The 14,433-nt window shown below is 42.3% G+C and overlaps 1 protein-coding gene across 1 annotated transcript; it reads right to left on the bottom strand.

Moving 5' to 3' along the window:
- Nucleotides 1–10,210: 10,210 nt before the first annotated feature.
- On the bottom strand, nucleotides 10,211–13,698 carry nfil3-6 (nuclear factor, interleukin 3 regulated, member 6). The gene is made up of 2 exons (XM_063904227.1): nucleotides 13,457–13,698; nucleotides 10,211–12,257 (listed from the first exon to the last, which is right to left on the bottom strand). The coding sequence occupies exon 2, from the start codon at nucleotides 12,174–12,176 to the stop codon at nucleotides 11,049–11,051; it is 1,128 nt and encodes a 375-aa protein (XP_063760297.1). The 5' UTR covers nucleotides 12,177–12,257; nucleotides 13,457–13,698; the 3' UTR covers nucleotides 10,211–11,048.
- Between the last annotated feature and the right edge of the window lie 735 nt (nucleotides 13,699–14,433).

The raw sequence follows: 14,433 nt of genomic DNA, 5'->3' as shown, positions 1-14,433 counted from the left end.
AAGTATGTAAGTATGTGATGTTGTACTCATTATGAGCTGATGTAGTAACACAAACTCCGTTCCCTTGGGTGAAAGTCCTGTGAATGTCCTCCTTGGCTAACGTCATAATTACTACGGCCACTAGAGGTCGTAACTCTGGATTTGATACGGTAAGGTTTTCGAGTTTTTGCATTTCTGGGGACACTCCGCACACGAGCATGGACCTCCTGACCCAGGCTTTGTTGTTTAGTATACATAATGATTGTTTTGTGTCTCTGAAGGACCTTCAGAATTCCAGTGATTGTTCTTCTGTTTGTCCACGTGCTAGTTTGTTAGCTCTCTGGTGTAATTATGCTAAGTGTCCATTTGTCCCCCCATGATGCTTGATCTGCGTTATTGCACTTTTCTGCTCCTTTTTTTGAGAGTTTTCGTATATTTAGGGACTCTCTAGACACGAACACGGACCTCCTGACCCAGGCTTTGTTGTTCTTTACACTCCTGTCATAATTACCGCGGCCACTGGAGTTCGCTGCGTAAGGATTATCGTAACTATGGCTAATCTGCCTAGAAACACGACCTATACAACCAATCTTTTGGGGGACAACTGGTTTGAAACAGAAACAGAGAACACTTTTTCTCACCTGGCAAACTTTTAGTTCTTCTTTACAAATGTTAAAACCTTTCTATCAATCTATATTTCACCCATCATAAACACAAGAACTGTTTGGATCAGAATTAGTTGGATGGATTAGTTTAAGGGATCACCTCTTTTGTTTTACTTGCCTCTAAGGGATTATCAAATGACTTGCATAAGTGGAATGAATATTTCCTGCCCCCACAGATGGACTGCCTTGGATTTATGTGTATACCCCCCCAGGAAAGGACTTATTATGCAACCTCATTGTGTTTGGAGCTAACACTAACTATTGCGACACCAGCGTTCAGGAGGAAACCACAGACATTGTGTTATTGTAAGCTCGTGAACCCAAGCGGAACGTTTCTCTTTAATGGTGGCAGGAGCTCACATCCGGCATTGTACTTCTCACAATAAGCTGAGTTTTGAATACGCTCTTCTGGCCAGAAAGCAATCATGTTATGTAATTGAAGTTTTGATTCATCTTGAACACAAACAGCGATGCGTGTCATGATGGCAGACACAAAGCACAGAGGAGATTTACACACAGGGCCGGGGAGTCTTAACTATTTTGTTATGTCATTCCTCTGATTTAAACACAGTCCTTTGGGTAATGAAAAGCATTGAATGGTTGTATATCACACTTGCATTTAGACGACTGTATCAGGGAATGTATATGGACGGGAGCCATGTGCTTAGTGCAACATCTTCTCATGCCTAAATTACACAACGGGTCGTTTGCCAATGACTCCTAAAACAATGTGAGTGCCGGCAGACCTTTGTAAAAAGGAAGCTCTTTTAAATATTTGGTTAGACTTGTGACTCGAAAATCAACCCGTGTGGTGAGGTTTAAGCAACGAAACTAGTTGGGGAGGTTCAAGAAAAGATCAAAAGATATTACGTAACTTATGTCCTCCCTAACAGACTATGTCTCCTTTAGCTTAGCGGTGGTGACGTGAAGTCATGTGACCGTGCTGTAGTTCCTTTATAGTCCAACATTAGCCGCCTTTAGCTTAGCGGTGGTGACGTGAAGTCATGTGACCGTGCTGTAGTTCCTTTAAAGCCCAACATTAGCCGCCTTTAGCTTAGTGGTGGTGACGTGAAGTCATGTGACCGTGCTGTAGTTCCTTTATAGTCCAACATTAGCCGCCTTTAGCTTAGCGGTGGTGACGTGAAGTCATGTGACCGTGCTGTAGTTCCTTTATAGCCCAACATTAGCCGCCTTTAGCTTAGCGGTGGTGACCTGAAGTCATGTGACCGTGCTGTAGTTCCTTTATAGTCCAACATTAGCCTCCTTTAGCTTAGTGGTGGTGACGTGAAGTCATGTGACCGTGCTGTAGTTCCTTTATAGCCCAACATTAGCCACCTTCAGCTTAGCGGTGGTGACGTGAAGTCATGTGACCGTGCTGTAGTTCCTTTATAGCCCAACATTAGCCTCCTTTAGCTTAGCGGTGGTGACGTGAAGTCATGTGACCGTGCTGTAGTTCCTTTATAGCCCAACATTAGCCTCCTTTAGCTTAGCGGTGGTGACGTGAAGTCATGTGACCGTGCTGTAGTTCCTTTATAGCCCAACATTAGCCGCCTTTAGCTTAGCGGTGGTGACGTGAAGTCATGTACGCTCTAGTTTCTGTATTAGCTTTTTACTTCTGCCGGTTGTGTTAAAGCTTCAAAATTCAGCAACTGGTGTTAACATGTGGAGGTTATCCGGCAGAACAGAACGTGGAAGTTTTATAAAATATCTCATTTTCTTCCGTATTCAAAAAGCCAATGGAAAAATCCCATTGGCTTTTTGTTAGAAGGAGCCTTTGCGATGCTAACTTCTGGGTCTCTGCACAGCTTTTTAGGTTAGTTTGAATGACCAAATACCCATCGTCCTCCACACATACTGTAAGAATAGTACAGGCCTCAGTTAATATGTCATACAGTACAATATCCACAGAGGGATGGGGGTGGGGGGGTGTCTGAATGGATGCCTTGAAGGCTGTCGCCTGCTGCGGATGTGTTCATTATCTCCCCTCTGATCAAAGGCTCTACTATCTTTGGGTGTGAAAGTGTGAGTGTTTGTTCAGGAAACGTGTTCGCTTTTATCACAATTATCCTTAAAGCTGTAAGCACGTCACAGCAACACTTGAGTGTGTTCCCTGCGTCCACTTGCTTTAATTGAAGCGATTATTCCGGGCAATTGGATTGTTTTGTGTCTTTGAAGGGCGTTAAGGACCTTTTGAATTACACTGATTGTTCTTCTGTTTGTCCACGCGCTAGTTTGTTAGCTCTCTGTTGTAATTATGCTAAGTGTCAATTTATTTTCCCTGAGTTTTTAAATGTCACTTTGAATGTCTTCTTTGCTTCATGTTTTTGGGAAGCACTTTGAATTACCTTGCTGTTCAAATGTGCTTAGAAAAAAAAGCTTGCCATTTCCAGATTTGGGAATTTGCTCCAAGTATCTTTACAAAAAGAGATGTGTTCTTATCTGCCATTCGTTCAGCACCCCGTCACACTGCTTTACCAGAGGGTGACCCCCCCAATGTGGAGTCCTTAAATATGAATTAAATATGAACCGCCATTCCTTTGCACCTCTTTGTTTGTTTCCCTCTTTAGCCGGAGGAGACAAACACTGAAATACGGAGGCATTGGCCGTGAACTTGGATCCCCCTCCCCCCGATAAAAACACACACACACTGTTTTTGCACCCCATCCTTATCCCCACCCTAGCCAACGTTTTCCCCCTTCCAGCTATGTCTGCAAGCGTTCCCATGGCAACTGTCGCACTGCCTGCCTAGCAACAGGCTTTATCCTTTCACTGGAGGAAAAGAAAAAGAGAGGGGGGAACAGAATTGGGGGGGGAGAGGGGGGTTGTGGGAGTTGCGGTCTTTTTTTTTTTAAGTGGGTGAGGACGGTAGCGTAACAGCAGCATGTTGCAGTAAATTCATTAACACTCCCTTCTTCTCGTCGCTCCACACCTGCAGCCTCCGCTCTCATCGCTCCACCTTCACATTTCACCACAGGCTAATGCAATGCACCCTGAGTCTCCCCGCTGTTGCAAAATATGGCTTTTCTAATCCGTTTTGGGGACTAAATTGTTGCCAAAATCACCGTTTATGTTCTCACATTTGTCGAAACGTTGCAACAATGGGGATTTTCTAATTCCATTTCACAACAGGCTAATGCAATGTACTCTGAGTTCATCTAAACTTGCACAATTGAGCTTTTCTAATCTGTTTTGGGGATTAAATTGGACCCAAAGTAAGTGTTTGTATGCCTAAAATTCATTCCAGCCACTTATATCTGATGGAAATAAGCTAGAAAAAGTATAAACATAGGAGAAAAACAGCAATGAAGAATGTGTATGACGGCAATCTGGATGCATTTTGACATTTCACAACAGTAGCCTGTTGTGAAATGTCAAACGTAAGAGGGTATTTCTACTGAAGATATTGCTTTTTAATCAGTTTTTGGTAGTAAATTGTGAGCAAAATAAGTGTTTGAATACCGAAAATGAAATCCAGCTGCTCACAATTGATTGAAATAAGCTAGTAAAACTGTTTTTAAATATAAAATAGCAAAGTAAAGCAATGACAAATGTGTTTAACATCAATCTGGATGGATGTTTACAGGCTAATGCCAGGTAAGAGTATATCTATACTGGAAATATTGCATTTGTAATCTGTTTTTTAGGTAAATTGTACCTGAAGTTAATGTTCTTATCCTAAAATGTGCTTCCTACAATGACATTGAAGAGCTATAATAACTGCTTCTAGGACAAAAGCATCATTTGTTGGCAATGTTAATATTCTGGTATTCCTCCCAGAGTACTATAATTGATATACAAACTACAGTTCCTCCTTTTAAGGAATTTGCATGTGAGAGAAACAGCAATGAAAATGTGTATTGCGTGTTTACGTGATGATTTCTAATCACATTTCACCCCAGGCTGATGCAATGTTCGCGGAGGCTATGAGTACTTGCAATATGTTTGCTTTTACAATCTGTTTTGGTATGAAATTGTAGCCAAAGTTAGTGTTTTAATTCTCTAATCCGTCCCCAGTTTGTCACAATGGATTCACAAATGTAGAATAACGGCTCCATAACAATCCAATGAGATCTCTGAGGTGGAGCTCTGAAATGCCGCTGGACTATTTCTTATTATGACCTGAAATACGGACATCCATACTGCGATGAATATTTACCTTCCACTAAATCCGATAGACCTTTTCATACTCCAGCCTCCGCACGTTGCTACCTGCATGCGCACACACAGAAAAACACACACGTGCACAGCGTCTGAATTTAACTATCGCCCATCACCATGCCAACTAACTTGCTGATCTGCAAGAACAATAATACCTGCAGCGATCCATAGCATGATTTATATCCGCAGCTGCATGCTTACACACACTCTGGGCTCCACGGTGACGAGGAAAGGGTTGTGTTTGCTGCCCCCTGCTGGTCTGAAGACAAGGGAGACATGTTGATGGTTTTGAGTTACTCATGTCAATGGAAAACAACAATCCCGATCTGGAGTGACTTGTGGAAAGTAATTATGCACATTTACTCAAGTGAAGTACAATTTAAAGGTACTTTCTTCTCCATTTAATGCAAGCTTCTACTTCACTGCAATTTGGAAGAATGTTTCCTACTGTACTCCTTTATTCAATAATATGAACCCGCTAACTACGATGTACTGCTGAGGACAAAGAAACATGGGATGGAAAAAGGCAAATAGTTCACAAACTGCAAAATGTCAAAGGTCAATAAAAGTTATTTAATTTGTATTGTTCTTTAATGGTCTTTTCTGCAAAATGAGCAGTTAGTTTTGCTCCCATGCTAGGGTTTGTGTAATTCTAGTATTGATGCATTATATCAATTAAGGCAAAAAAAATGCCTGTTAAAAATAGAGTTTAACGTCCGTATTTTGGCCCTTACTTCTTCTAAAATAAAGGCTATAGACAGATAAAACTGTCTGTCTGTCCGTCCGTCTTCCTGTCTGTCTCTCTTTGTGTGTCTGTCTTCTGTCTGTCTCTCTCTCTCTGTCCGTCCTTCTGTCTGTCTCTCTCTTTGTGTGTCTGTCCGTCCGTCTGTCTTCCTGTCTGTCTCTCTCTTTGTGTGTCTGTCTGTCTGTCTCTCTCTCCGTCCGTCCGTCTCTCTCTTTGTGTGTCCGTCCGTCCGTCTGTCTCTCTTTGTGTGTCCGTCTGTCTGTCTGTCTTCCTGTCTGTCTCTCTCTCTCTTTGTGTGTCCGTCCGGCTGTCTGTCTTCCTGTCCGTCTCTCTCTTTGTGTGTCCGTCCGTCCGTCTGTCTGTCTCTCCCTTTGTGTGTCTGTCTGTCTTCCTCTCTGTCTCTCTCTTTGTGCGTCCCTCCGTCTGTCTGTCTGTCTCTTTGTGTGTCTGTCTTCCTGTCTGTCTCTCTCTCTCTCTTTGTGTGTCCGTCTGTCTGTCTGTCTGTCTCTCTCTCTTTGTGTGTCCGTCCGTCTGTCCGGTTGTCTGTCTTCCTGTCCGTCTCTCTCTTTGTGTGTAAGTCCGTCCGTCTGTCTGTCTCTCTCTTCGTGCGTCTGTCTGTCTTCCTCGCTGTCTCTCTCTTTGTGCGTCCCTCCGTCTGTCTGTCTGTCTGTCTCTTTGTGTGTCTGTGTGTGTGTCTGTCCCTCCGTCTGTCTGTCTGTCCAACCCCTTGTCTTTCTTATTTTTTTCTGGGAAATTGAAACCGGTTCGATGCTTCAGTGTAGTTCACAGAAATGAAGTCAGACCTTCTTCCTGCTGGAATTCTAAGGAATGCGTCACGTACAAACGTATCATTACGTACATGACTTACTCACCTGGTGTTACCTGGAAATCTTGAATGAAGCTTTAATTTTCGATGCATCTAAAAAATATTGGGCCGTTTACAATTAAAGAAATGTTCTCCTCACATGCTTCTAGAATTCCAGGTAACACTGGGTGAGTCGTTCCGTTAAAGGGGCCCCGTAGGGATGAGGTATTCTAACTCTAATCTGTTTTGGGGACTAAATTGTTGCCGTTTATATTCTTACCTGTGTCGAAATATTGCAACAATGATGATTTCTAATTCCATTTCACAACAGGCTAATGCAATGTAGTCTGAGTTCATCTATACTTTCACAATTGAGCTTTTCTAATCTGCTTTGGGGATGAAATTGTACCCAAAATAAGTGTTTGTCTTCCTAAAATGTCTTCCAGCCACTATAATTGATTGAAATAAAACAGTTTGTAAGTATAAACACATGAGAAAATACAACAACATCAATCTGGATGGATTTTGACATTCCACAACAGGCTAATGCAATGTAAGAGTCTATCTTTACTTTAAATATTGCTTTTCTAATCTGTTTTCTGGAGTAGATTGTACCCAAAATAAGTGTTTGTTTGCCTAAAATGCATTCCAGCCACTCAAACTTGATTGAAATAAGCAGAATATTGCTTGAGTAATCTGTTTTTGGTCATAAATTGCCTCCAAAGTTACAGTTTTTCTAAGGAATGCGTGACGTACAAGCAGATCGTTACGTACATGACTTACTCACTTGCTGTTACCTGGAAATCTTGAATGAAACTTTTGTTTATTTTCGAAGCCTATACAAACTGTTGGGCTGTTTAGAATTAAAGAAATGTTTTCCTCACATGCTTCTACAATTCCAGGTAACACTGGGTGTGGACTTCATTACTCAAAGGCTTAAGATTTGAATTTATGGAGAAGGTGTCAGAGTTTCTGAGTTTGAAATAACTTGGTGCCTAAAGTCAGATATCTTGGCCTCTTCTGCGTTGATTTGGACAATTTAAAATATAATATCTCGTATGAGTCCACAACCAAAGGGTGCAATACCTCATCCAATACTTATTCAGAATGATATATTTAAAGTTTAAAAAGCTTCCTCCAGAGCTGCAGGAGACTGTGAAAGCATCCACAGTGAACCAAGACTAAAACCAATCTAAGTTTTCTTCAAGAACTACAGGTAACACCTAGCCTGGTGACACCTAGCTTGGTAGCCCCAGCCTGTTTGACTTCACTTCTCTCCGGCATACAGTCTGGAACAGTGTCATTGGATTTGGATTACTGTAATGGGAAACTTGTCTGAAGTTTAAAATCATTGGAGTTCCCATAACCAATCACTAACGTTTGGTAATGACGTATGGCTCTCACCTGACGCTTCCTACTTCCGCTTTCACAGTAGTAAACAAATCGCTACCTGCGAGCGGGGCTGTCAAAACGTGTTGTCAGTCGAAGCTAAGGATTCAGGGGACAATTCGTAACTCGAAACAGTTATTTGAAAACAAGGAAGGCGACGATATATGTACTAAAATTAGCTTTAGTGGTTGTCAACACCCCGCTAGTAGCGTCTCTTCCTCCGTCGCCATTGTTGAACTACAGACTATATAGGGCCCCGTCGCCATTGTTGAACTACAGACTATATAGGGCCCTGCGTTTCCCAAAGTCAAGGAAGCATACTTGCTCGAACACGTCCTTGCTAGTCGCGTTCTATGGAGAATGAGGCTAGAGTGCTACCTAGTGTTTGGAGCGACTAGCTAGCGTGGGCGCACTTCCGGTCGGGCTTTTATTATACCTTTTCCCTCCCCCCGTAAACAGATGATTGTGCGCCACCCTCACGCGCACAAAGGTTTCGGTTTGCTGGGCTGTAAAATAACCATTAGCTTATGTTACACGGTCAGGAAATGCGCACTAATCGGTAATTGTGTGAGAGAGTAACAGTGGCGGGCATCTTTAACACTAAATCCTTTCCATTCTCTTCTTTAACTCGCGATCTTTACATCTCTGCGTCAAAATCAGTAGGCTAAATTGTAATCCTGGCAATGCCAGTGGTAAATATTTCAATATTTTAATTGTTGAAATTGTTATTGGCGACAGTAGTTTGTTTATACAGCTATAACGTGCAAGAACGTTTGAATAATCGCACAGGTCTTTCAGCTCAATGCATTTTTTGCATTTACATTAAATGAATAACGTAATACGGAACAACATATTTGTGAAAACTTAACTAACTTCACTTACATTTGAATGTGTACGGCCGGGATTCCGCCATTTTGAATACACCGCGCAGCGTGAACGTAGAGGATTGTGGGTATTCTTGCTCCCTGAGGATCCATCGATGCATCCTTGAACATTCTCAGAATTCTCAAAAACAAAGGGCGAGTTTTTGAGTGTTCTCGACGTCGGAACAAGTGCTTGTCGGCGCTCTGTCCTTTAAAGGACGGCAGCTGAGCATACTTCCTTGACTTTGGAAACGCAATTCAAACTCGGCACCAACTTCGACGTAATCGCTCTCAACCCCTCCCCCTGTTCGCTGATTGGACCGATAGTAATGAGTCTTGCCCAGTCTCACTTACAGGAGCAAAATGAAATTGGGTGGAAGTACGTAGGCTGGTTATATCCAGGCTAGGTAACACCAGGAGAGTAACTGACATTATATAGCAGTGTAGTAATGATCTATTTTGGGGGGAATTATTCCTTTGAAGGGGCACTAAAGTGATTTACTGTTGTACCTTTTTACTAGTTCTTTTTAGAGATATATATTTTAGATAAAGAGGGGTCAAAGCAAGTACAACACGCCGAGATATCCGACTTTATTCCCACTAATATTCCTTCAATTAGACCCACATTTCCTCCTCCTATTTGACATTTAGAAACACATTTTTTAATAGAGGTCTTTTATATAAATGCAAATCTTACGTTAACAGCCTAATTAAGTCAATATCTATTCAGGGTTGTATATTCAAAGCTTCCTCCAGAGCTGCAGGAGACTGAAAGCATCCACAGTGAACGATCGATACCTACAATCTAAGTTTTCAAGAACTACAGGTAACACCAGGTGAGTAAATGACATATTTTATATAGTTATGATCTATTTTATGGACCCATAAGAGCGATATAGGTACATATTTTAGATTAAGAGGAGTCCAAATAGCTGGCTTTTAGTCCCACTAATATTCCTTTAATTAGACCCACATTTCCCCTTAAATACTAACTTCTTCAAACTTTTTTTTGCGTAGGCCTTCTCAATAAATGTAAGTCTTAACTTGACGCCTGATAAAGTCAATACAACTTATTCAGGATGATATATCTAAAGTTTAAAAAGCTTCCTCCAGAGCTACAGGAGACTGAACGCATCCTCAGTGAGCCAAGACTAAAACAAATCTCATTTATCTCCAAGAACTACGGGTAACACCAGGTGAGTCATTTACTTATTATATATAGTAATTATCTAATTTGGGGGGTAAGTATTCCTTGAAAGGGGCACTAAAGTGATTTGCTATTGTTCCTTTTTATTTTGTGGACCAATAAGAGCGATATAGGTACATATTTTAGATTAAGAGGAGTCCAAACTGAAGCAGAACATGCTGAGAATTCTTTAATTTCCCACTAATATTCCCTCAATTAGACCCACATTTCCTTCTAACGAACCCTAACTTGAAAGGTAGGCCTTCTAAGTAAATGTGAGTCATATAATAAAGCCAATGCAACTTATTCGGGGTCCTCAAACTTAAAAAGGTTTCCTCCGGAGCTCCAGAAGACTATTTTTCCAAGTGTTAAATCTGCATTTGAGATGTCCTCACAGTAATGATGACCTCACCAGCACGATGTCTGTCAAATGTATTTTATTTTGAATATGAAAATGTACAGAAAGACAGCAGACATTAAATCACACAGTAAACATGGCAGTGTGGAAGAATTTCAAACAGAGAAACAAGTGAGACGTGGAACACCAAAACAGCACGGTATCTTTCTCTTTGTGACACACGGTGAGCGACGAGACACCCAACAAACCTTCCTGTGAACGCTAAGAGGAGGTTTAGGCAGTTCATATGTTTATTCCTGTGTGTTTACAGGTTCTAACCCTGTACACACTCCACTGTGAACCCCCAGAGAGTGTTGTGTCCTCATAACGTGATGTAAACAGTGTAATGTTGCATCACAGTGTATGGAAACTATGAAACACTACTACAGATATAAGACATGTATCGGTGAGATTAAGAAGTTAAACAGCAGGTTATGAGATGTGTTAAAGACTTGCTATACAATATAATACAGTATTTAAAAATGTCAAAGAGTCAACACCAGCATGGTTTGACTAAGGCGGGGCGATAAGTCAAATTTAAATTGATATGGTGATACTAAATTGTGGATTTCCTAACATCGCAATCCTATTTGAACGTCTGTAAATGTCTCTCCTGGTTCAAAGATTGCTTTAAGGTTTAATTTTTAAAACTTTCCCACTGTTTTTAGATTTTTACCCTCTTATATGCAAATCACTGACGATTAATTGTGAAAAATCTGGAATATTTTGTGAAAGCACCAATAGCCAACCCTACTACGTTGAGGTATGTGATCAGAAATATCGTGGTGTTTTATTTTCTACATGTCGCCCAGCCTTAGGAACAAAACCAGTCTCCTCTAAAAGTCTCCACCCTCCCAGTTTTCAGTTGACTTTGGCCATGAGCTGCTCTGCGAAAAGCTTCTTCAGCTGCGCCACCTCCATGCTCAGAGAGTTGAGCTGCGTCTTCAGGTGAGTGTTCTCGTGTTTGTACTGCACCTCAGGTTGCGTGTGAGGTGGCTGGAGGCTGTAGCTGGTGGAGGTGGGGTTGAATTGACTCCCCTTCCTGCCGTCCTCCCCCTCCAGCTGCTGGGTCCAGTGGCCTGTTGCCGTGTCACTAAGTCCTTTGAGAGCTTGAGTTGGTGGCACGGGGCTTCGTCTGTGGTCACCCGCTATGTCGTACGCATCCCCGCAACCGGGCGTCTTGAACCGCAGCTTGTGAGGAAGGTTCTTCATCGACTCGGCGTACTCCATTCTCCCCACGACGGGCGCTGCGATGTGGTGGACTTCAGCGGGGGAGTGGTGGAGGTCGTAGCCCAGCTCCTCGCCGCCGTGCGGGGATAACTTCTCGTGTTCGCTCAGCCGGTCCTCGAAGAAGATCGGACTGCCTACGCTGGACCCTTCTGGCGTGGAGAACCCGGAGTCCTCGGACATGTTTCCGGCTTCCCTGGAGGCCCGCAGGTGGTTGTTGGGATGAGAGGATGAGGAACCATCTCCTCGGTGGAGGTAGTACTGAGGATTTGAGGTCTGAGCGGCGTGGTGAGGAGCTGCGCAGAGGGGCAGGATATTGGCGTTGGACGGGTCTTTGACCAAGCCGAAGCGGAACTTCAGTGCCAACAGTTCGGCTCTGAGTCGAGCGTTTTCCTCCAGCAGAGCCAGAACACGGCTCTCCAGAACCATGTCGTTGACGCGACGCTTCTCCCTCGACCGCTTCGCCGCCTCGTTGTTCTTCCTCCTCTTGTCCCAGTAGCCATCGTCCTTCTTGTCGACGGGGATGAACTCACGCTTGCGTCGGATGCTGGACGACGGGCTCTCTTTGCGCTTGACGGCCGAGGATCGACCCAGGAGGGACCGGGCCAACATGCTGCTGGAGGTCAGGATGGACACGGCCTCATCGGTGAAGGACATGGGACCTCCAGCATTGCTTCCATCTGGACTTCCAGGGGATTCAAGAGGCTGAAGCACGGCCACTTCCTGCTGCCCCCTCATCTGCTGCGACTCCTCCTCAAACATCACTCCTGTCCGGGGTCGGATGAGTCGCTTTGAGTCCTGCTCTGCTGTGTTGTGCGTCTCAGGATGCAGCAACAGTGCTACCTAGTGACCAAAAGGAAGAAGGGAAAGCAGAAGAGGGATTTAGAGGTTATGCAACATCTCTTACAACACAGTGTTATGTAACCCCATTACATCTCTTCAATAAAACGGGAGCGACTTGTACCATAACCTTGCCAGCCTCATTACCCGTCCAATATGTGACCGTGTGTGTTGTGAACATACATGTAATCAGCCCTAGCAGACTTTGAGCATTACTAGAAGCACATGTTTGAAACACAAGATGGAAGAGACTATTTATAGTAAGATAACCTACATTCGTATTCAGGGCATACACAAACACTTATAGGTCGATCTTCCTTGTTGTTTCTCAGGATAGTCTGTCATGTTTCTGTGTATATATTATATCCAAAACAACACGCTTTCGTGACGGGTTTCCGGTCTGTTTAACTTGCTTCATCAGCACATGTGTTCCAGGACATGCTGATCTCTGGTTGCTCTCAGTTATCTAATCTGACCTAACTCGTATTCACTCAGCAGCATCACTGGCACAATTTCACTCTAAACCAGCTTTATTTATATCCAAGTTATTGTATGTGTCTGTATAGGACGACATGACAATAACATGAGCGAATTCAATGTTAGAGTAACAGCATGAAGCCACATAACAGCTGAACACATTAAAAAAGCGAGTTACACTTTACAGTAATAAGAAAGGTTACATTTAATATTAAATATTGCCTTGGAGAATATAGCTTATGCATTTTGGTGTTGTTTTAGTTACGGAAAAATCCCAAAGTTTGCATAATAATAATCTAACAAAAATCGAAAAAACTTTGGGTTTTATTGCATAATTTCTCCCTGTAAATAAAGATCGTTTTTCTTTCGTTTTTTATTTATTTATTTACCGAAATGTGTGCATTAGATGTACTTTGTCTAAATATACGTGCTTCATACTGACACTTTAATTGCCTTAAACATCTAACACATTTCGGAATAAAATCTACATATGTTAACCTGTAAATACAGACCCGTTTAAAGAGTAAGAAAATAGGTCTTTTTTTTGTTGCGAAAAGAGAAACGAGTGTCCATAATATGAAGTGAGGAAGACATCTGCACACGTGTAAATACGGATCAGTTTTGCATCTTTCGTGTTGTTTTATCTAGAGAAATGATCCTGTAGTATCCATAATAATAACTAAACACACCATCTAAAACACCATTTATAAAATGAAGATGTTTACCTGTAAATAAAACTCGGGTTAGTCGCGTTTCCCTGTCCGGTAATGGAATCAGCTGCTCTGCCTCGCGCTGGTTCACACTGCGGATCCTCGCGGCTGTTACTTCATATTACGGTCCTGGTGGCGCACCTCCACTCTGCTCCACTTGGAAAAGCGCAGCTCGTATTTGTAACGTTGAGTTCAGATCGGGACGGGCCCTATCCTCACTTGAACCAGCAGGGCTTCTTTCTATGTGTGTAGGACCGCCTCCCTCTGCGACCACCCCCCCACCCCCCCTTCTTTCTTCGCAATCCAAAGCAAGGCTCCACATAACAGAGCAGTTCATCATCATCATCATCATCTGACCTCCCTGGCCCCGCCCCCTGTGACAGGATAATCTGCTCATAACAATTAGGTAATGTCTCCGTGTCCTGCATAAAGAGGCTCTGTAGTGCAAGCAGTGGTAAAAAAAAAACTACTCTACACTAAGTAGAAGTCCTGCATTAAATCCGACTAATGTACAGAGGTAGATTTCAAAATGAAAAGGCTATATTTGGCATATGCACAAGTGTAGTTGTTGGCAATTAATGCAATATGAATACGTCTCCTCCAACAGAGCAACGAAGTAGAATTATTAGAATACTTTATTCATCCCGAGGGGTTTTAGTGTCAGCTGCTCCATTTTATAATACAATAAAATACTAAAATATATATTAACATAAGAGGTGAAAGTAAAGGTGTGCCATAAAAGGATAAACTATAATAAAATATGTAAATACACATAGTTAAGGAATAATTACAATTTAAAATGTGGATTAAAATAGAAACATTAAATATATATTAAGGAAGTAAGTTGAAGCAAAAATGTGCAATGAAAGCTACTATAACAGATTTATATAAACATGAGTCTAATTCAAATGTATTTACAAAACCAAAACACTAATTTTGCACACATTTGCTTTGAGAGAAACAGACCAGGACAACCTGCATCAGATTTAGCA

Source organism: Eleginops maclovinus, chromosome 16 (assembly GCF_036324505.1).
Source record: "Eleginops maclovinus isolate JMC-PN-2008 ecotype Puerto Natales chromosome 16, JC_Emac_rtc_rv5, whole genome shotgun sequence".
Classification (NCBI taxonomy): domain Eukaryota; kingdom Metazoa; phylum Chordata; class Actinopteri; order Perciformes; family Eleginopidae; genus Eleginops; species Eleginops maclovinus.
The sequence above is the reverse complement of the archived record's forward strand: the minus strand, read 5'-3'. Positions and strand labels throughout refer to the sequence as shown.

What these genes read in the sequence shown, in the direction of transcription:
- nfil3-6 (XM_063904227.1), bottom strand. Translation starts at nt 12,176, where the DNA reads ATGTTTGAGGAGGAGTCGCAGCAGATGAGGGGGCAGCAGGAAGTGGCC.